At 39.7% G+C, this 14,829-nt stretch overlaps 1 protein-coding gene across 4 annotated transcripts in view; it reads left to right on the forward strand.

Moving 5' to 3' along the window:
• Window positions 1–14,829, forward strand: part of LOC136862701 (DNA helicase MCM8) — a 661,148-nt gene that overhangs the window by 484,147 nt on the left and 162,172 nt on the right. For all 4 annotated transcript variants that reach the window (XM_067138906.2, XM_067138907.2, XM_067138908.2 and 1 more), the window contains exon 13: window positions 9,000–9,222. In XM_067138906.2, the coding sequence (XP_066995007.2) occupies window positions 9,000–9,222 (223 nt within the window). The remainder of the gene's footprint in view (window positions 1–8,999; window positions 9,223–14,829) is intronic.

Below are 14,829 nucleotides of genomic sequence, written 5' to 3' on the forward strand. Positions count from 1 at the left end.
CCTGTATGCAGCATCTACCTTTCCTAGGACCATACACCCTTCAACATCCTTGCACTTCTCCTTCAGCCAGTCTTCCTTAGCTACCTTGCACTTTCTATCCACTTCATTCTTTAATCGCCTGTATTCTTTTCTGCCCTCTTCATTTCTATCATTCTTGTTTTTTCGTCGTTCATCAATCAGGTCTAGTATCTCCCGAGTTATCCACTGATTCTTAGTTGATCTTTTCTTCCTTCCTAATATTTCAGCAGCAGTCCCGCTGACTTCATTTTTCATGACTATCCACTCTTCCTCTATTGTGTTTCCTTCAGCCTTTTCATTCAGCCCTTTTGCAACATGTTCCTTGAAACAATCCCTCACACTCTTTTCTTTCAACTTGTCTAGGTCCCATCTTTGCGCATTCTTTGCTTTCTTCAATTTCCTCAGCTTCAGATGGCTTTTCATGGCCAACAAGTTGTGGTCAGAATCCACGTCTGCTCCTGGGAGAGTTCTGCAATCCAACACCTGGTTTCTGAATCTCTGCCTAATCATAATGAAGTCTATTTGATACCTTCCAGTGTCTCCAGGTCTCGCCCACGTATAAAGCCGTTGTTTGTGGTGTTTGAACCAAGTATTGGCAAGGACTAAATTATGATCAGTGCAGAATTCAGCTAGCCGACTTCCTCTTTCGTTCCTTTGTCCCAATCCAAATTCTCCTACTGTACTACCTTCTCTTCCTTGGCCTACCACTGCATTCCAGTCTCCCATCACAATCAGATTCTCGTCACCTCTTACATATTGTATTAAATCTTCTATCTCTTCATATATTCTTTCGATTTCTTCATCATCCGCTGAACTAGTAGGCATATAGACCTGCACTATTGTGGTGGGCATTGGTGTGGTGTCTATCTTGACGGCAATAATTCTTTCACTGTGCTGGTCGTAGTAGCTTACCCGCTGCCCTATTTTCTTATTCATTATTAAACCAACTCCTGCATTCCCCCTGCTTGATTTTGTGTTGATAATTCAGTAGTTGCCCGACCAAAAATTATGTTCTTCCTGCCAATGTACTTCACTTATACCAACTACATCTAACTTTAGTCTATCCAACTCCCTTTTCAGAATCTCTAACCTACCACAACGATTCAAACTTCTAACATTCCACGCTCCGACTTGCAGAATGTCAGTATCCATCTTCCTGATGATTGCCCCCTCTCGTGTAGTCCCCACCCAGAGATCCGAATGGGTGACTAGTTTACCTCCGGAATATTTTACCCGGGAGGAAGCCATCAGTACATCATTCATACAGAGAGAGCTGCATGTCCTCGGGAGGTAGTTACGGCTGTAGTTTCCCGTTGCCTTCAGCCGTGTAGCAGTATCAACACAGCTAAGCCATATTGAGTATTATTACAAGGCCATATCAATCAATCATCTAGACTGCCGCCCTTGCAACTACGGAAAGACTGCTACCTCCCTTTCGATGGTATTCTCTATATTTTGAAATAAAATTTAGCTCCCGAGGTGATTCGGGATATCGAGGTTCTACTGTAATCGATTCGTTCCTTCTAACTCACAACCAATGAATAGAGGAAATTATTCGCCTTGTGAGACTCAGCAGTATACTACCGCAGCTGACTTAGCCAGTCTCAGCCTTTCGAATCAATGCCAGTTTTGTGAGGGCGAGCACCGTACAACTGACTGCCAGAAGGCTGTGATGACTGTGTGTATTGATGAGAAAAGGAAGCTTCTGGCCAGGCTGGTTGTTGCTTTACCTGCACCAAGAAGATCCATCTTGCAAGTCGATGTCGGGCGAGGTGTAGTTCTTGTAGAGGGCGACACATTCTGGTGATGTGTAGCAAAGTCACGGCCATTTGAGAGGTAGAAAAGGGAAATGTTGTGGCACGTCCTTCTTCGGAATTGGATCTCCTTGCTATTAATTATTAATTGCTATTATTGATTTTTGGTGTCTCAAATGAAGTGTTCTTGCCGTCCTACAGTGCTATTCTGTACAGTGGTAATATGCAGCGAAGGGTTTATGTTTTAATTGACAATGGATGACAATGCTCTTATATTGTAGAAAGCTTGGCAAGTGAAATAAACTATGATGTCATTGGTGATTCATTCTCTGTTTGGAGGCTGTAGCATTGAATTGGTGAAGCACCAATGTTATAAATCTCATCTACGAGGGTTAAATAGAGACTTCGCCTGTAGGTTGTCAGTACTGGACCAAGTTAGCATTGCTTTGTTTTTCACATTGGCCAGGCCCAGCACGGAAATGGAGGAAGAGCTTTAACAATTAGGTGTCAAGCTCACTGAAGACAAGCCTCGGCCCATAGATGTACTGATAGGAGCTGATATTGTGGTCAAGATTTGGTTGGGCAACAGAGTAATTCTTTCTTCTGGTGTTGTAGCTGTTAAAACTTGATTTAGTTGGACTCTAATGGGCAGTGAGAAAATGCCCATTGTAGCTGCAGTACCAAACTTGCCACAACCTACACTGTGACAACTGTAATTGATGGGGACAGTGTTGATCTTTGGAAACTTGAGGCCATTGGTATCTGTGACCCAGCTGAGAACCAGGATCGAAAAGCTAAGCAATTAACTGCTTTGGACCATTTTAAGAGAATTGTTGAATATGTGGACGGTCAATATCAAGTTCGACTTCCATGATCCCTTGTTTCAGAATTGCCCTCCAATCTTGCAGTGGCAGAGTGTCGGCTGGTGAGAACAAGAAAGATACGCTGATCCAACAGTTTATTTAAGATTATGAATTGGTATTTCGTGAATGGTTGAAACATAACATCATGAAGAAGGCGGAGGAGAATGGTAAAGGACACTACTTGCCCCATCGTCCAGTGGTACAAGAGACTAGCAGTACCACAAAGGTGCACCCCCTCTTTGATGCTTCTGCAAAAATTGCTCGTTTTCCTTCTCGTAATGAATGCTTGGAGCAAGGACTGAATCTCATTGAACTATTGCCCGTAATTTTGATGCAATTTTCAGAGAAAACCATGGGTGTCGGGACAGATGAACAGAAGAAACAGCATAGCACCCATATGATGGAGTACTGGAGGAACAGGAAACTTCAGACGAAGAAAAATGAAATTGTAACATGGTCCTCAGAGGTTGCTTCACAATAATAATAATAATAATAATAATAATAATAATAATAATAATAGGCAGACATTGAGAAAGCCTACTTTAGCCATAACACCATAGCTGTGTTGTGATACATCTTGAAGATCGAGACTATCTCAAGTTCCTGTGGTGGGACCGTGATGGAAATTTAATGACATCGAGACACTCCTGTGTGGTTTTCGCGGTGACCTGTAGCCCCTTCCTCTTGGTCGCTGTTCTTGATCACCATCTCAGTAAATGTGTTGAGAGAGGGTGCAATGTTGTAAAAATTCGAGACGGTATTTTACGGTGATAATTTAGTTATGAAGTCCTTCAGAGGCTGAGTATCTGCAGACTCCCGCTGCAGGTGTTATGGCTAAAGTAGGTTTTAATCTCAGAGGGTGGGAGTTTTCAGGTGATTCTTGTGAAGAGTCACCTCCTATGCTAGGAACGTTCTCTCCATGACACAGAGAATATTTGATCCAGTTGGCTTTAGTGGACCTGCAACTTTGAGTTTAAAGCTTGAACCACACCGTTATATGCTTCAGGTATATAATTTTAATATTGCATAACACTGTGGGTTTATTTCATGACATAGCATTGTGTGGGAGTCAGTTAGAAGACAGTTGAATACTGGACCGCGCTAATGTAAGAGACCAGCCGGTACCTAGCTTGTGTCAACGATTCTTTCATATTTGAACTAAGTCACTGGGGAGAGCTGCTGCATCGCTCTTTGTTCCGCAAGTTCGAATTCAGCCAATCACAAGCTGGTAGGAGGAGTATGAGGTGCCTGGGAGCCACCGAACAACAACCAACTTGGTAAACTGCAGGACTGAACCAGTGATATGTTACGAGATGAATGCGTCATCGGGGCAATATTCCACAGTTCTGATATGTCCAGAGTGATAGACGTAATTTTACCAGTGCCTGTATGTGTAAATGTTGATTACTTAAAGTTGATATAAACATTTCGCACTCTCAACTGCTTGCTGTTTAAACTCAAACGGCGGTTGAACCGACACCCTATTTACTCAGGGGTCTCCCCGGTTTCAAATGGAAGTGAGTAAGTCTTTATAAGATCAAGTAGAGGGGAGAGTTTATTAATTTCTTTGCTGTTCATCGGTGTTACTTGTTTGCTCACTGACATCGTATTTTTTCTCATGATGCTTAGTTCTGGTGAAATTTGAACTAAGCGAGTTGCTATATTCGCGAAAGTATTATTTGTGACTGTGATTTTTCTGCACAGTGTCTGTGCTGTGTAAACTATTCTGATTCAGGCGTGAAATCAGTTAAATTGAATTAAGATAGTAACGTCTACCCATGGCGATTATTAAGGTAATGCCAAGGTGCGGGTTGGCGCATAAGATATCTAACTCTTTTAAAGACGATATGAATGGTATCTATTATCAACGCATAAAACCCTCCAGACTAATTAACTTCAGTGAATTTCAGTAAACTATAGCGGTTCGCGTTTTGTGGTCGCGTGACGTGCATATGAGTATCGCTATATTGCCGCAACAAGAGCTGAATGTATCGTAATCTATAATCTTCGAATCCGTATTAACGAACTACACAATTAGAAATAGGAAAGGATTTCCACCTATCAATACTTATTTATTGCACTTATGCTACAGAACTGGTTTCGACCCCCTACATAGGGTCATCTTCATCTGAACAATACATTCACATCTATATCATGAAGCTATGATTAAGATTACATTGTCTAGGGAATGCCATATGATAACAAACATTTGGTCACATCCAAATGGGGCATGTCAAAACGGGAACTGGCGTGTATGTCACTATGTGCGACAATGCAATTGTACGTCTATAATGATATGCTTTAGGCCTTAAAATTAGCTTGTAAAACACTATCTCTACTTAAAACTAACTTATAAGTATATAAGACAAAGACAATATATGTAGGAATACTTCATGCACATAAACGTTTGTGTCTTGCGTGTTGTTCAGTTCATCGGTTGACTTCTGTGTTCAAGTCTTATTTATATAGTTGTACACTTGGTTGCATGATATGATTTGCTTGTAAAATTGTCACGTTGTATGTATAAAAGATTTTGTCTTCATGTACATATGCAGAATAAAATACTTTAAAAAGGAGTGCCAAGCATATGGATAGAATTAGGCTAAAATATGTATACAGTATACAGCTCTGCTGTGTGTTGAATCTTGTTGCTTTATGTTAAAATTGAATCATGTTGTCCTGTGACGTCCGTAAAATTTGAATGGCATTGGATTCAAAGTAGTGGCTCCTTTCTCATTTGTAGCTGTGCAGTGATGTTATATTACAGGGGTGGCCACTAACCTTACTTCTGGGAGCTGCAAATTTTGGAGACAAAAAATTGGGAGTATGTTCAGAAAATGGTTTATAAAATGAAGACACATTTTTTATTTTATAACAAATAAAGGAACATTTATTTTCTACACTACACAGAACATTATTTTTCAGGTACACATCAAGGAATGAGATTTTACTTTTGAGAAGTGATTTTTCTGAGTGTTCATTTTTGCTGTTAGTTTTTTTGAAATCTGGCTGATAATTGGTAGGCGCAGCTCGCACAATTTCACTTAAATGTTCATCAGTCCGTTCAGATTGATATGTAGATTTAATGAATTTAATCGTTGAATACAGTGATTCGCACACATAAGTAGTCCCAAAGATTGAGATTAGTCCTTTGGCACACTGTTTTGTTAGTGTGTATTTTTCTTCTGGAACATTCTTCCAAAATTCTATGGTAGAAGTGCCACTTCGTTTGAGTCCTTTTAATCTTTCGTCCTCTTGCAGTTCTTGTAGCTCCAACTCTACAGCTGCTGTATCCTTTGATATTGGACATGAAACAGGACAGCCATCGCTCACAACATCAACAGAAATAGGATTTTCCAGGAATGATCTCAAATCATTAAATCTGCCATTGATTTCTTCAGGAAGGCCAGACATTTTACTCATGTAATCTTCAGTTTCCACCTGAACGTCAGGAAGGCTTTCAGTAATTTTCTTCAAACATTTGAAGTGAGAAAATGTTTTAGTCTGAAGGTTTTTCCCAAAAAGCTTCAACTTGCTATGAAAGCCAAATACAGTCTGGGCCAATTCAGAAATATCTTTACAAGGAAGATATTGCTTTTGAGCGGGAGAGAGTGTCAGTGAGCCAGTGTCGTGAGGTGAAGCCAGTCGCGTTCACGTATAGGCAGCAGCGAGTGTCGATTCTGTACTGAAACAGCACACAGCAGCACACAGAAAAGTATTGACACTCGCTACTGCCTATACGTGAACGCGACTGGCTTCACCTCACAACACTGGCTCACTGACACTCTCTCCTGCTCAAAGCACTATCAAATGGAAGGCGCAGGAATAATCCTCACCTCCCATGTCTTACTACTGACCTACAGCGCTAATAGCGTTAAGCCGCACATCACTGCTACTGACTGACGCCAGCCGCGAGATGTTGTTAGATTCCATTAATTATATCATTTAATTTAACTCTTAAGGTTGGTGTCAAGAGCCGCACAAGACTGACTCAAGAGCCGCATGCGGCTCGCGAGCCTCGTTGTGGCCAGCCCTGTTATATTATCTGTGGAAGATAAGATTGAGCTGTGAGTGATATTTTATGTTGGAGGAATGTCTAAGAGTTGTGTGTGCTAATTTGAATATGTACTTACTGTTATTGGTGTGGTTGAGTTGTGTTTGATATGCGATCTTGTTGTGTACTGCTTCGTGTTCTTCTTGGGCTCATACTAGCTGCTGTGTGGGGAAGGGAAGGAGGGGTAGGGAGAGTTGCTGTTGTGGAGGTAGGGGTGAAGCTAGGTGTGTTGTTTGATGTTTCTCTGTCGCGTGTCGTGTTATGTTTATTGATTATCTGAAGGTAACAGTTTTTTAGAGCGGGGATGAGTGTATTGAAGATGATGTTAGTTTTTTCTGTAATTTCATTCATGTTGAAATTTGGATTGGTATACTGATCTAGAGAGATGTAAAATTCTTCTGTTATGTTGTGCAGGGGGCCCTTGGGGTTTATGTTCAGGATTTGCATGTCGTTCTCGATGTTTGTGAAACTGTGTTTATAGTCTTCAACATGTTGACCTATTGAGGAGAAATGATTTGTTTTTTACCGCATTTATGTGTTCATTATATCGGGTTAGAAAGTTTCTACCGGTGCGTCCAACGTAGCTTGTCTCACAGTTATTGCATTTGATACGGTATACCCCCGAGTGGTTGTATTTGTTGTTGTTGATTGTCCTGACGTTATGTATGATGTTTGTACTGTTGTGTGTAGTTTTAAATGCTATTCTTAAGTTATGTTTTTTTTAAACCTTAGTTATGGGGGTATATGTGTACATTATTGGAGGTGAATAGTGCGTAATCTTTCTTGGATTTGTCTGCTTTTGTTAAGTTGGTTTTGGGTTGGGATTTTATTTTGTGAATGATTTTGTTGACCATTTCTTTCTTGTATCCATTGTTCTTAGCTATGTCATGAATTAGTTGCAATTCTTTCTTTAAGTCGTCTTTTGTTAACGGTATATTAAATGCTTTGTGTATCATGCTGTAGTAAGCTGCACTTTTGTGTGTGTTGGGCTGAACGGAATCTACTTTGATTGTATTTGAGGTGTGCATAGGTTTTCTAAATATTTTGTAAGCCAGGTGGTCTTCATGTCTGGTTATCATTATGTCCAAGTAGTTCAGAGTGGGATTGTTTTCGGTTTCTGTGGTAAATTTTATATGGGGTCTATTGTGTTGAGTTTATCTAATATATCGGTTTCATTTGTGGACCTATTGTCGATGATGACGAAAATGTCATCAACAAATCTACACCAAAAAAAAAAAAAATGTCTATTTTACTAATTGATGTGTGCTCTAAATGGTCTGTGTAAATTACGGCGAGTATACCAGAGGCGGGAGATCCCATCGGTAAGCCTTGTTGCTGATAAATAGTATCATGGAATTTAAGGTAGTTGTTACTAATGGCAAAATCAAGTAATTTAATGAACTCTGCTATTTCTAAAGTGCTTAGAGTGCTGTGGAAACAATGCAGGCACAGGCTGTATTCACAACAACAGATAGCTCTTTGATTGCTGGTAATAGCACATAGAGTGCTGGGAAATCAGTTACTCGCCGTGGGAGATGTTAGCAACCCATATTGAGCAGCATGCATACATCACAATAGCTGTTCTCCGGGAGAGAAATGCGAGAGAATGTTACGATGAATTGGTGGAAGCCCTTGGGAATAATGCCCTCCCATACTGTACAGTAGCATGGTGGTAGGAAAGTGGCAGCAAAGACCTGTGGCGACTGGTAATAGGCAGCTATATTGGTAATGGATTTACAAACTCAAAAAAGAAATGAGGTTAACAGTGATGAACATTGAGCAATGCCCTGATTTAACCTGAATATAGAATGCAATTTCAGCTCAAGAGGCTATGGTAACTTCAGTTCTAATATTTTAATGTTGATGCTATGTTATTTCCTGCTGATGGTAACAGAGGATATGTAACAGTAGACAGTAATGTGTGAAAAATCAAGATAATTTCTATTTCAGGAGAAGAAATACGTATCTTGAAAAGTTGCTGATATGAGAAGAGATAAAGGAGGGAGGTGGAGGTGACTTACAATAGCATTCTGATGAGGGACTCTTGTATCCCAGTACAATCTTATGAAAACAAAAATAGGAAGTTTAATTGATAAGCCTTCCTCAGTGTGAGAAGACGAGCTTAATGTGAGGTTTAAAACTGTATTATACAATTCGTGTAAAGTAACTTTTCATTTCTGCTTTTGCTGCTTCATAACATTGTCAGAATTCTGCTTTTCTTTCACAGTCACATAGTATATTAATATGCTATTATTTGGCATTTTTATCCTGTAGACTTACAGTTAGTAAAATATATTTCTTTACTTTCAGACAACGTCTTAAATTGGGGCTGGATGAAACTTTAGAACCCATACCTCATCTTTTGCTAAGAAAGTACATAGCTTACGCTCGTAAATATATTCAGCCTAAACTTTCACCCCCAGCTGCAAATATATTACAGAGATTTTATCTGGAACTACGGCGCCAACACCAGGCTATGGATAGTACCCCAATCACAACTCGCCAGCTTGAATCCATGATTCGCCTCAGTGAGGTAAGTAGATTGAAATTATTCATATGCCATATTTTCATTCAAGAATGTACAAAGTGAATTATCAATATTATATATATCAAGTAGAATTTTGTTTTATGTCTTAACTGTTACGCAACAAGGCTTGTTACCCCACTAAGGTAATGAGTAGACTGTACAGCTAGAGTCACAATATCAGTGTCAGGCGGTGGTAAATAACCCGATCCCCTAAGGCTGCGGTGCCCAAACGCTGCACAGTTCAGTGTTGTACAGTTACCGCACCTTGACTTTGCACGCGTGCTTGGTTGGCATGTCAGCTCTCGGGGAGAGAGAGAGACGTAATGTGGTGGGGAGCACTGATTGTAGAGTTGGCCAGGTGAGTTTGGTGGCTAGGAAACATAGCATACCTAGTTCAGGACGGCACTTTGTTGGAAGTGCTGTTGCAAATGCATTGCATTATGGAAAGCACATCAAAAAAGAGAAGTGGTGGCAAAATTTTGCAATTCTTTAAAATGGACTGGGATTTGCAGTTCTTTTTCACACCCGACGGAAACAATTCTAAATCGGACTGTCGGCGAACACTGGAAATTTACTGTCGAGCGTCACTATAATGCTGTTCACAAAGAAAAATATTACACGTTAGTAGGCAAAGAACATGAAGCAAGGCCTCGGGATCTGAAAACTCATTATCGCAGTCAGCAGGCAGATTCTGACGTAAGTTAAACATTTGAAAACATACTTTAAGATCCAACATTCTGTGGCTCACAATCTCCTACTTTCAGGAAGATTATCTCGACGCACTGGCATTAAGAGCTAGTGACAACATAGCACTGAAAATAGCGAGATTGGGAAAGCCATTTGCCGATGGCAAAATGGTGAAATTGTGTGCTTGGTTGAAATAGCAAAACTTCTCTGCCCCACAGAAGCCAGCAAGGTTGAAAAGGTCCGTCTTTCCCAACAAACAGAGACATGTCGCATCTGTGTCATGGCTAGCGATGAACTTGGACAATTAATTAAGGCATGAAGGATTTCTTTGCCTTTCCAGTCACCTTGAATGAATCCACAGATATGTCAGATACTGCACAGTTTATTTTTTCCCGAGGAGTGGACAGTAAACTCCGCGTTAGAAAGGACCTTTTAGATATGGTGTCCATTAACAACACCACCGCGGGTATAGGACATCCGTAGAGCTGTAGAAGATGTCATCATCGATGCAGTCGGTTTGGATTGAAATGAAATGGTATCGGTTATGGGAGATGGTGTAACGGCAATGCAAGGCAACAAAAAGGGATTCATTGCCCTGTTAAAAAATAAACTTGGGTGCAATGAGACCGTGTTGCCCGGTGTTCATTGCATTTTGCTCCGTTGTTCCGCGCACTGTAAGCCACCTAAGGTCCCACGGCTTGACTCACCGACAGTTTAGGAAATTTCTGAGGGAAGGAGATGAAGAGTATGATGATATTATGTACCACAGTGACGTCCATTGGCTTAGCCACGGTAAGGTTTTAAGTAGGTTTTTTTAATTGAGACTCATAATAGTTAACTTAAATGAGGGAAAAAAAACATGAGTCAAAATTAGAAGATCCTCAGTGGATAGCACACTTTGCATTTCTAATTGATGTTACCAATCATATGAATGCTCTCAACGTTGCTGTACAATGTGAAAACGGTATAATGTCTTATATGGTCGAGGAAGTGGAAGCCAGCTCAAGTGCGGGAACGCAGCACATTTTCCAACATTGGACTCTGTTCGTGAATTGTGCTGCATTTGAACAGCATATTTCAGTAATCGTAGATATCAAGAAAGATTTGCAGAATGATTCCAAGATATTAATATTCTTTCTCCTCTTCTACAAACATTTGCGAGACCATTCACTGTTTGAGTCGATGATGTTCCTGTTCACTTGCAGATGGAATATGCTGATCTCCAGTCTGCCGCATGCCTTCGAGATAAGTTCTTCCTCGTCAAAGGTACTAAAGAACTGCGAGTAGACTTTCCACATTGGAATAATAACAATAAGTTAATTTATTAATTTGACCACCTAATCAATACAATAAGTCTTGTCTTAGTTGATTTACATCGGTATGTTAACTAAAATGGTACATGTTTCGCCTTGTATTTAGGCATCATCAGCCATTACCTTAACCTTAAAATAAAATCAGGCACTTGATTTACATGTACATGAAATAAAACAAATTTTTAAAAAGCCTTGGAGAGACTTGAACTAAAATTAACATATGCTAAAAGACTTTTACTGAAGTTGGTTTTAATGATATTACAATGAGTATTTGTAATATTGACATTAGAAGGCTTCTATTATAATTAAAATGAACAAAGCAACAGTCTGTTATGAACAAGTGATAAGATTGCTATAAAATTATGTTGGCTGACCAGCGGTTGCAACAAAAATGACGATGAAAATCGTATTTAATAAAAAATAATGTTGAAAGATGGTCAAGTGACCTGCAATTATTTGTTTACAAGAGATAAGAGATAAAAGCCCCTTGTACGAACAGATTTTATGTATATTACAAGAATAATTTCCCCTCACCAATATATTCTTAAAAGTTTTCAACCTCAAATTAATAAGTCCTCCTACCTCCTCTACAACTAATACACTCCCCTCCTTTCCCCTCACTGCCAGTACCTCTAATTCAAATGCAACCAATAGACCCGTAGCCACACCCACTGTAATACCACTCCCTCCAACAGCATCTCACCGTTACAATACGCGCAGCAATACACTTCCCTCTTTCTCTCTCACCAATAGTAGCTCCCGTCCAAGTACTACAAACAATCCCATAGTCACGCCTTCGCAAACAGATCCCCCTCCAACTCAAACCTACAGCTATAACACTCGTAGTAAGAAGTTGACAGTCGACAAAAACATTCAGTTAATAACGTAACAAATTACCCTCACCATCGTTAAATGGTAAGTGTACACAATTTCCACTTAAACATTTTATTACGATTTTTCACACAATTAACACCACGTTTCTGGTTTCCTTTTACAGATTCCACTGTCACACTGCCATTTCGACCAGAATGTCAATAAACCCACATTCTTAACAACATTTTAGCATTGCATCAAATTGAGATGGTCCATAAAGGTCCAATTTAAACATCGTTCTTCAACCTTCAACTACAACTTCGTATTTTTTGATCAAAGTGAACCACATCACCATATGCCATCGACTTTCGACTCTTATCTCTTGTAAACAAATAATTGCAGGTCACTTGACCATCTTTCATCATTATTTCTTTCAACATTATTTTTTATTAAATACAATTTTCATCGTCATTTTCGTTGCAACCGCTGGTCGGCCAACATAATTTTCTAGCAATCTTATCATTTGTTCATTACAGACTGTTGCTTTCTTCATTTTAATTATAATAGAAGCCTTCTAAAGTCAATATTACAAATACTCATTGTAATATCTTTAAAACCAACTTCATTACAAGTCTTTTAGCATATGTTAATTTTAGTTCAAGTCTCTCCAAGGCTTTTTAAAAATTTGTTTTATTTCATGTACATGTAAATCAAGTGCTTGATTTTATTTTAAGGTTAAGGTAATGGCTGATGATGCCTAAATACAAGGCAAAACATGTACCATTTTAGTTAACATGCCAAGATAAATCAACTAAGACAAGACTTATTGTATTGATTAGGTGGTCAAATTAATAAATTAACTTGCTGTTATTATTCCAAACAAATATCATCAATATGGATCAAAAATGGTATTTATCACATGTAATAGACTTTCCACGTGTCCATTACGAGGCTGCTAAAGCTTTCTCAATATTTGGTTCAATATGTTTGTGAGAGGTTTTTCTCTGTAATGAAACTTCACAAGCCACAGTTGCGTGCAAGATTATGTGACAAAAGGTTGCAAAACGGCTTGAACTTGTCTTTTTACCATATGTTTTTGCCGGACATTGGTTTCATCATTACTTTGACGAAGCGTTGATAAGACACAATAGCATTTCGTATGTGATATCTTGTTAAATAGAATATATTGTCACAGGTTTACTCAAACCAGGACATATCGTATGGATTTGTGTTTGTTTATTGTATATGGTGTATAAACCGCAATTAAAAGATAAAATAATAAAATAATGTACGGTGTGAAATTTTCGGACTTAGAAAGGATGACTGTTATGACTAGATGGCTGGGGTGTTGTACTGTTGTTACTCGGTGGGGAGGGAGAGCAGCATTCCCCTCCCGAATGGCTAGTCGAGTCGGTCACGCTGGGAGGAGCAGTTCCAGAGGGGTGGTAATTTTAATGTGCAACCATGGCACAGCATATCAGTGTGCTGCGCAGGTGCAACATTCCTGGCCACTGCTGCCCTAAGGTGACCAACGGCTCCAGGCAGATCAATTTTCTTAGGTGGGGTGATAGTCCCTTCAGTGCAGGAATTGCCTCTGGAACCCATCAAGTAGCATCTGACCCCAGGTTAGGGCCGGCTGCAAATGTGGTCTGTACCCCATGTTATGAGCAGCCTGATCACCTGCTGGCAGTTGCTCTGAAATGCCTCTGGGTGTCGTGACCCCATTGTAATAACAGCCTAAGATGTAAATGGCAATTTTAAATCAGCTGTGGAAAAGGTCAGGGTGTTCTCCGGAAATGACGTGCAGTTCTTGTGATTGGGGAACTGTGAGAAGTGGGCAACCAGTAGATAACATTATGAAGGTGATGATGATGATGATGATGCTTGTTGTTTAAAGGGGCCTAACATCGAAGGTCATCGGCCCCATTATGAAGGTGGCAATAATCAACCTCATGTCACTGACTGGAAAACTCAGAAGAGATGATTTGTTTCCTGAAGGAGGAGACTGTATAGCTATGATGGGATTAAGTGAGATTAAGTGGGGAGGAAATGGAAAGAGGAAGTTGAGGAAGGGATACATACTCTACTGGAGTGGAGGACATATGACAAAGAATAAAGTAGGAATAATAATCAGCAAGATCTTAGATGGGTATGTAGGTAAATTGGACTACATAAGTGATAGAATAATAATGATATGGTGAAGGACAGAGAATGGAGTAAAGAATTTCATCAAGTGTGTGCAACCCAGACTGGATGCAAAGAAGAAGATATGGTCAAATTCCTGGAGACACTGGAGAGAGAAAGAAAAAGTGTGTGACTGACTGTCATGGGAGATAACAGTGCAATGGTGGGTTGCAACAGAAAAGTAAGAAGTGATTGGACCTTTTGGATATGGAAAGAGTAATGAAGAGGGAGACAAGGTGGTGGATTTTTGTGTGAGAAATGGATTAAGTGTGGCAAATACATGGTACAGGAACAAGAATAGTAGAATTATTACAGGATATAGATGGGGGAAATAGAAGGACAAGGACAGTAATTAAATACTTCTTGATGGAAGGAGCAACTTGTAGACTATTGCTAGATGTAACAGCCTTGCCAGACTACTTCGCCTTTGATGGAAACGATAGAGTAGTGGTAGCTAAAATGGAAATAAAAAAAATAGCAAAAGTGAAAGAAATAAGAGAGTAGGAAATAGAAGTTTGGAATTTAAAATTCCAGTATAAACTGAAACACATTTCCAGAACTGAGGTGGGGTGGAATGGGACACGTTCAATAAGGCATATGTAAGCTGTGCAGAGAG

The sequence above is a fragment of the Anabrus simplex genome, chromosome 2, assembly GCF_040414725.1.
Source record: "Anabrus simplex isolate iqAnaSimp1 chromosome 2, ASM4041472v1, whole genome shotgun sequence".
Taxonomy (NCBI): Eukaryota; Metazoa; Arthropoda; class Insecta; order Orthoptera; family Tettigoniidae; genus Anabrus; species Anabrus simplex.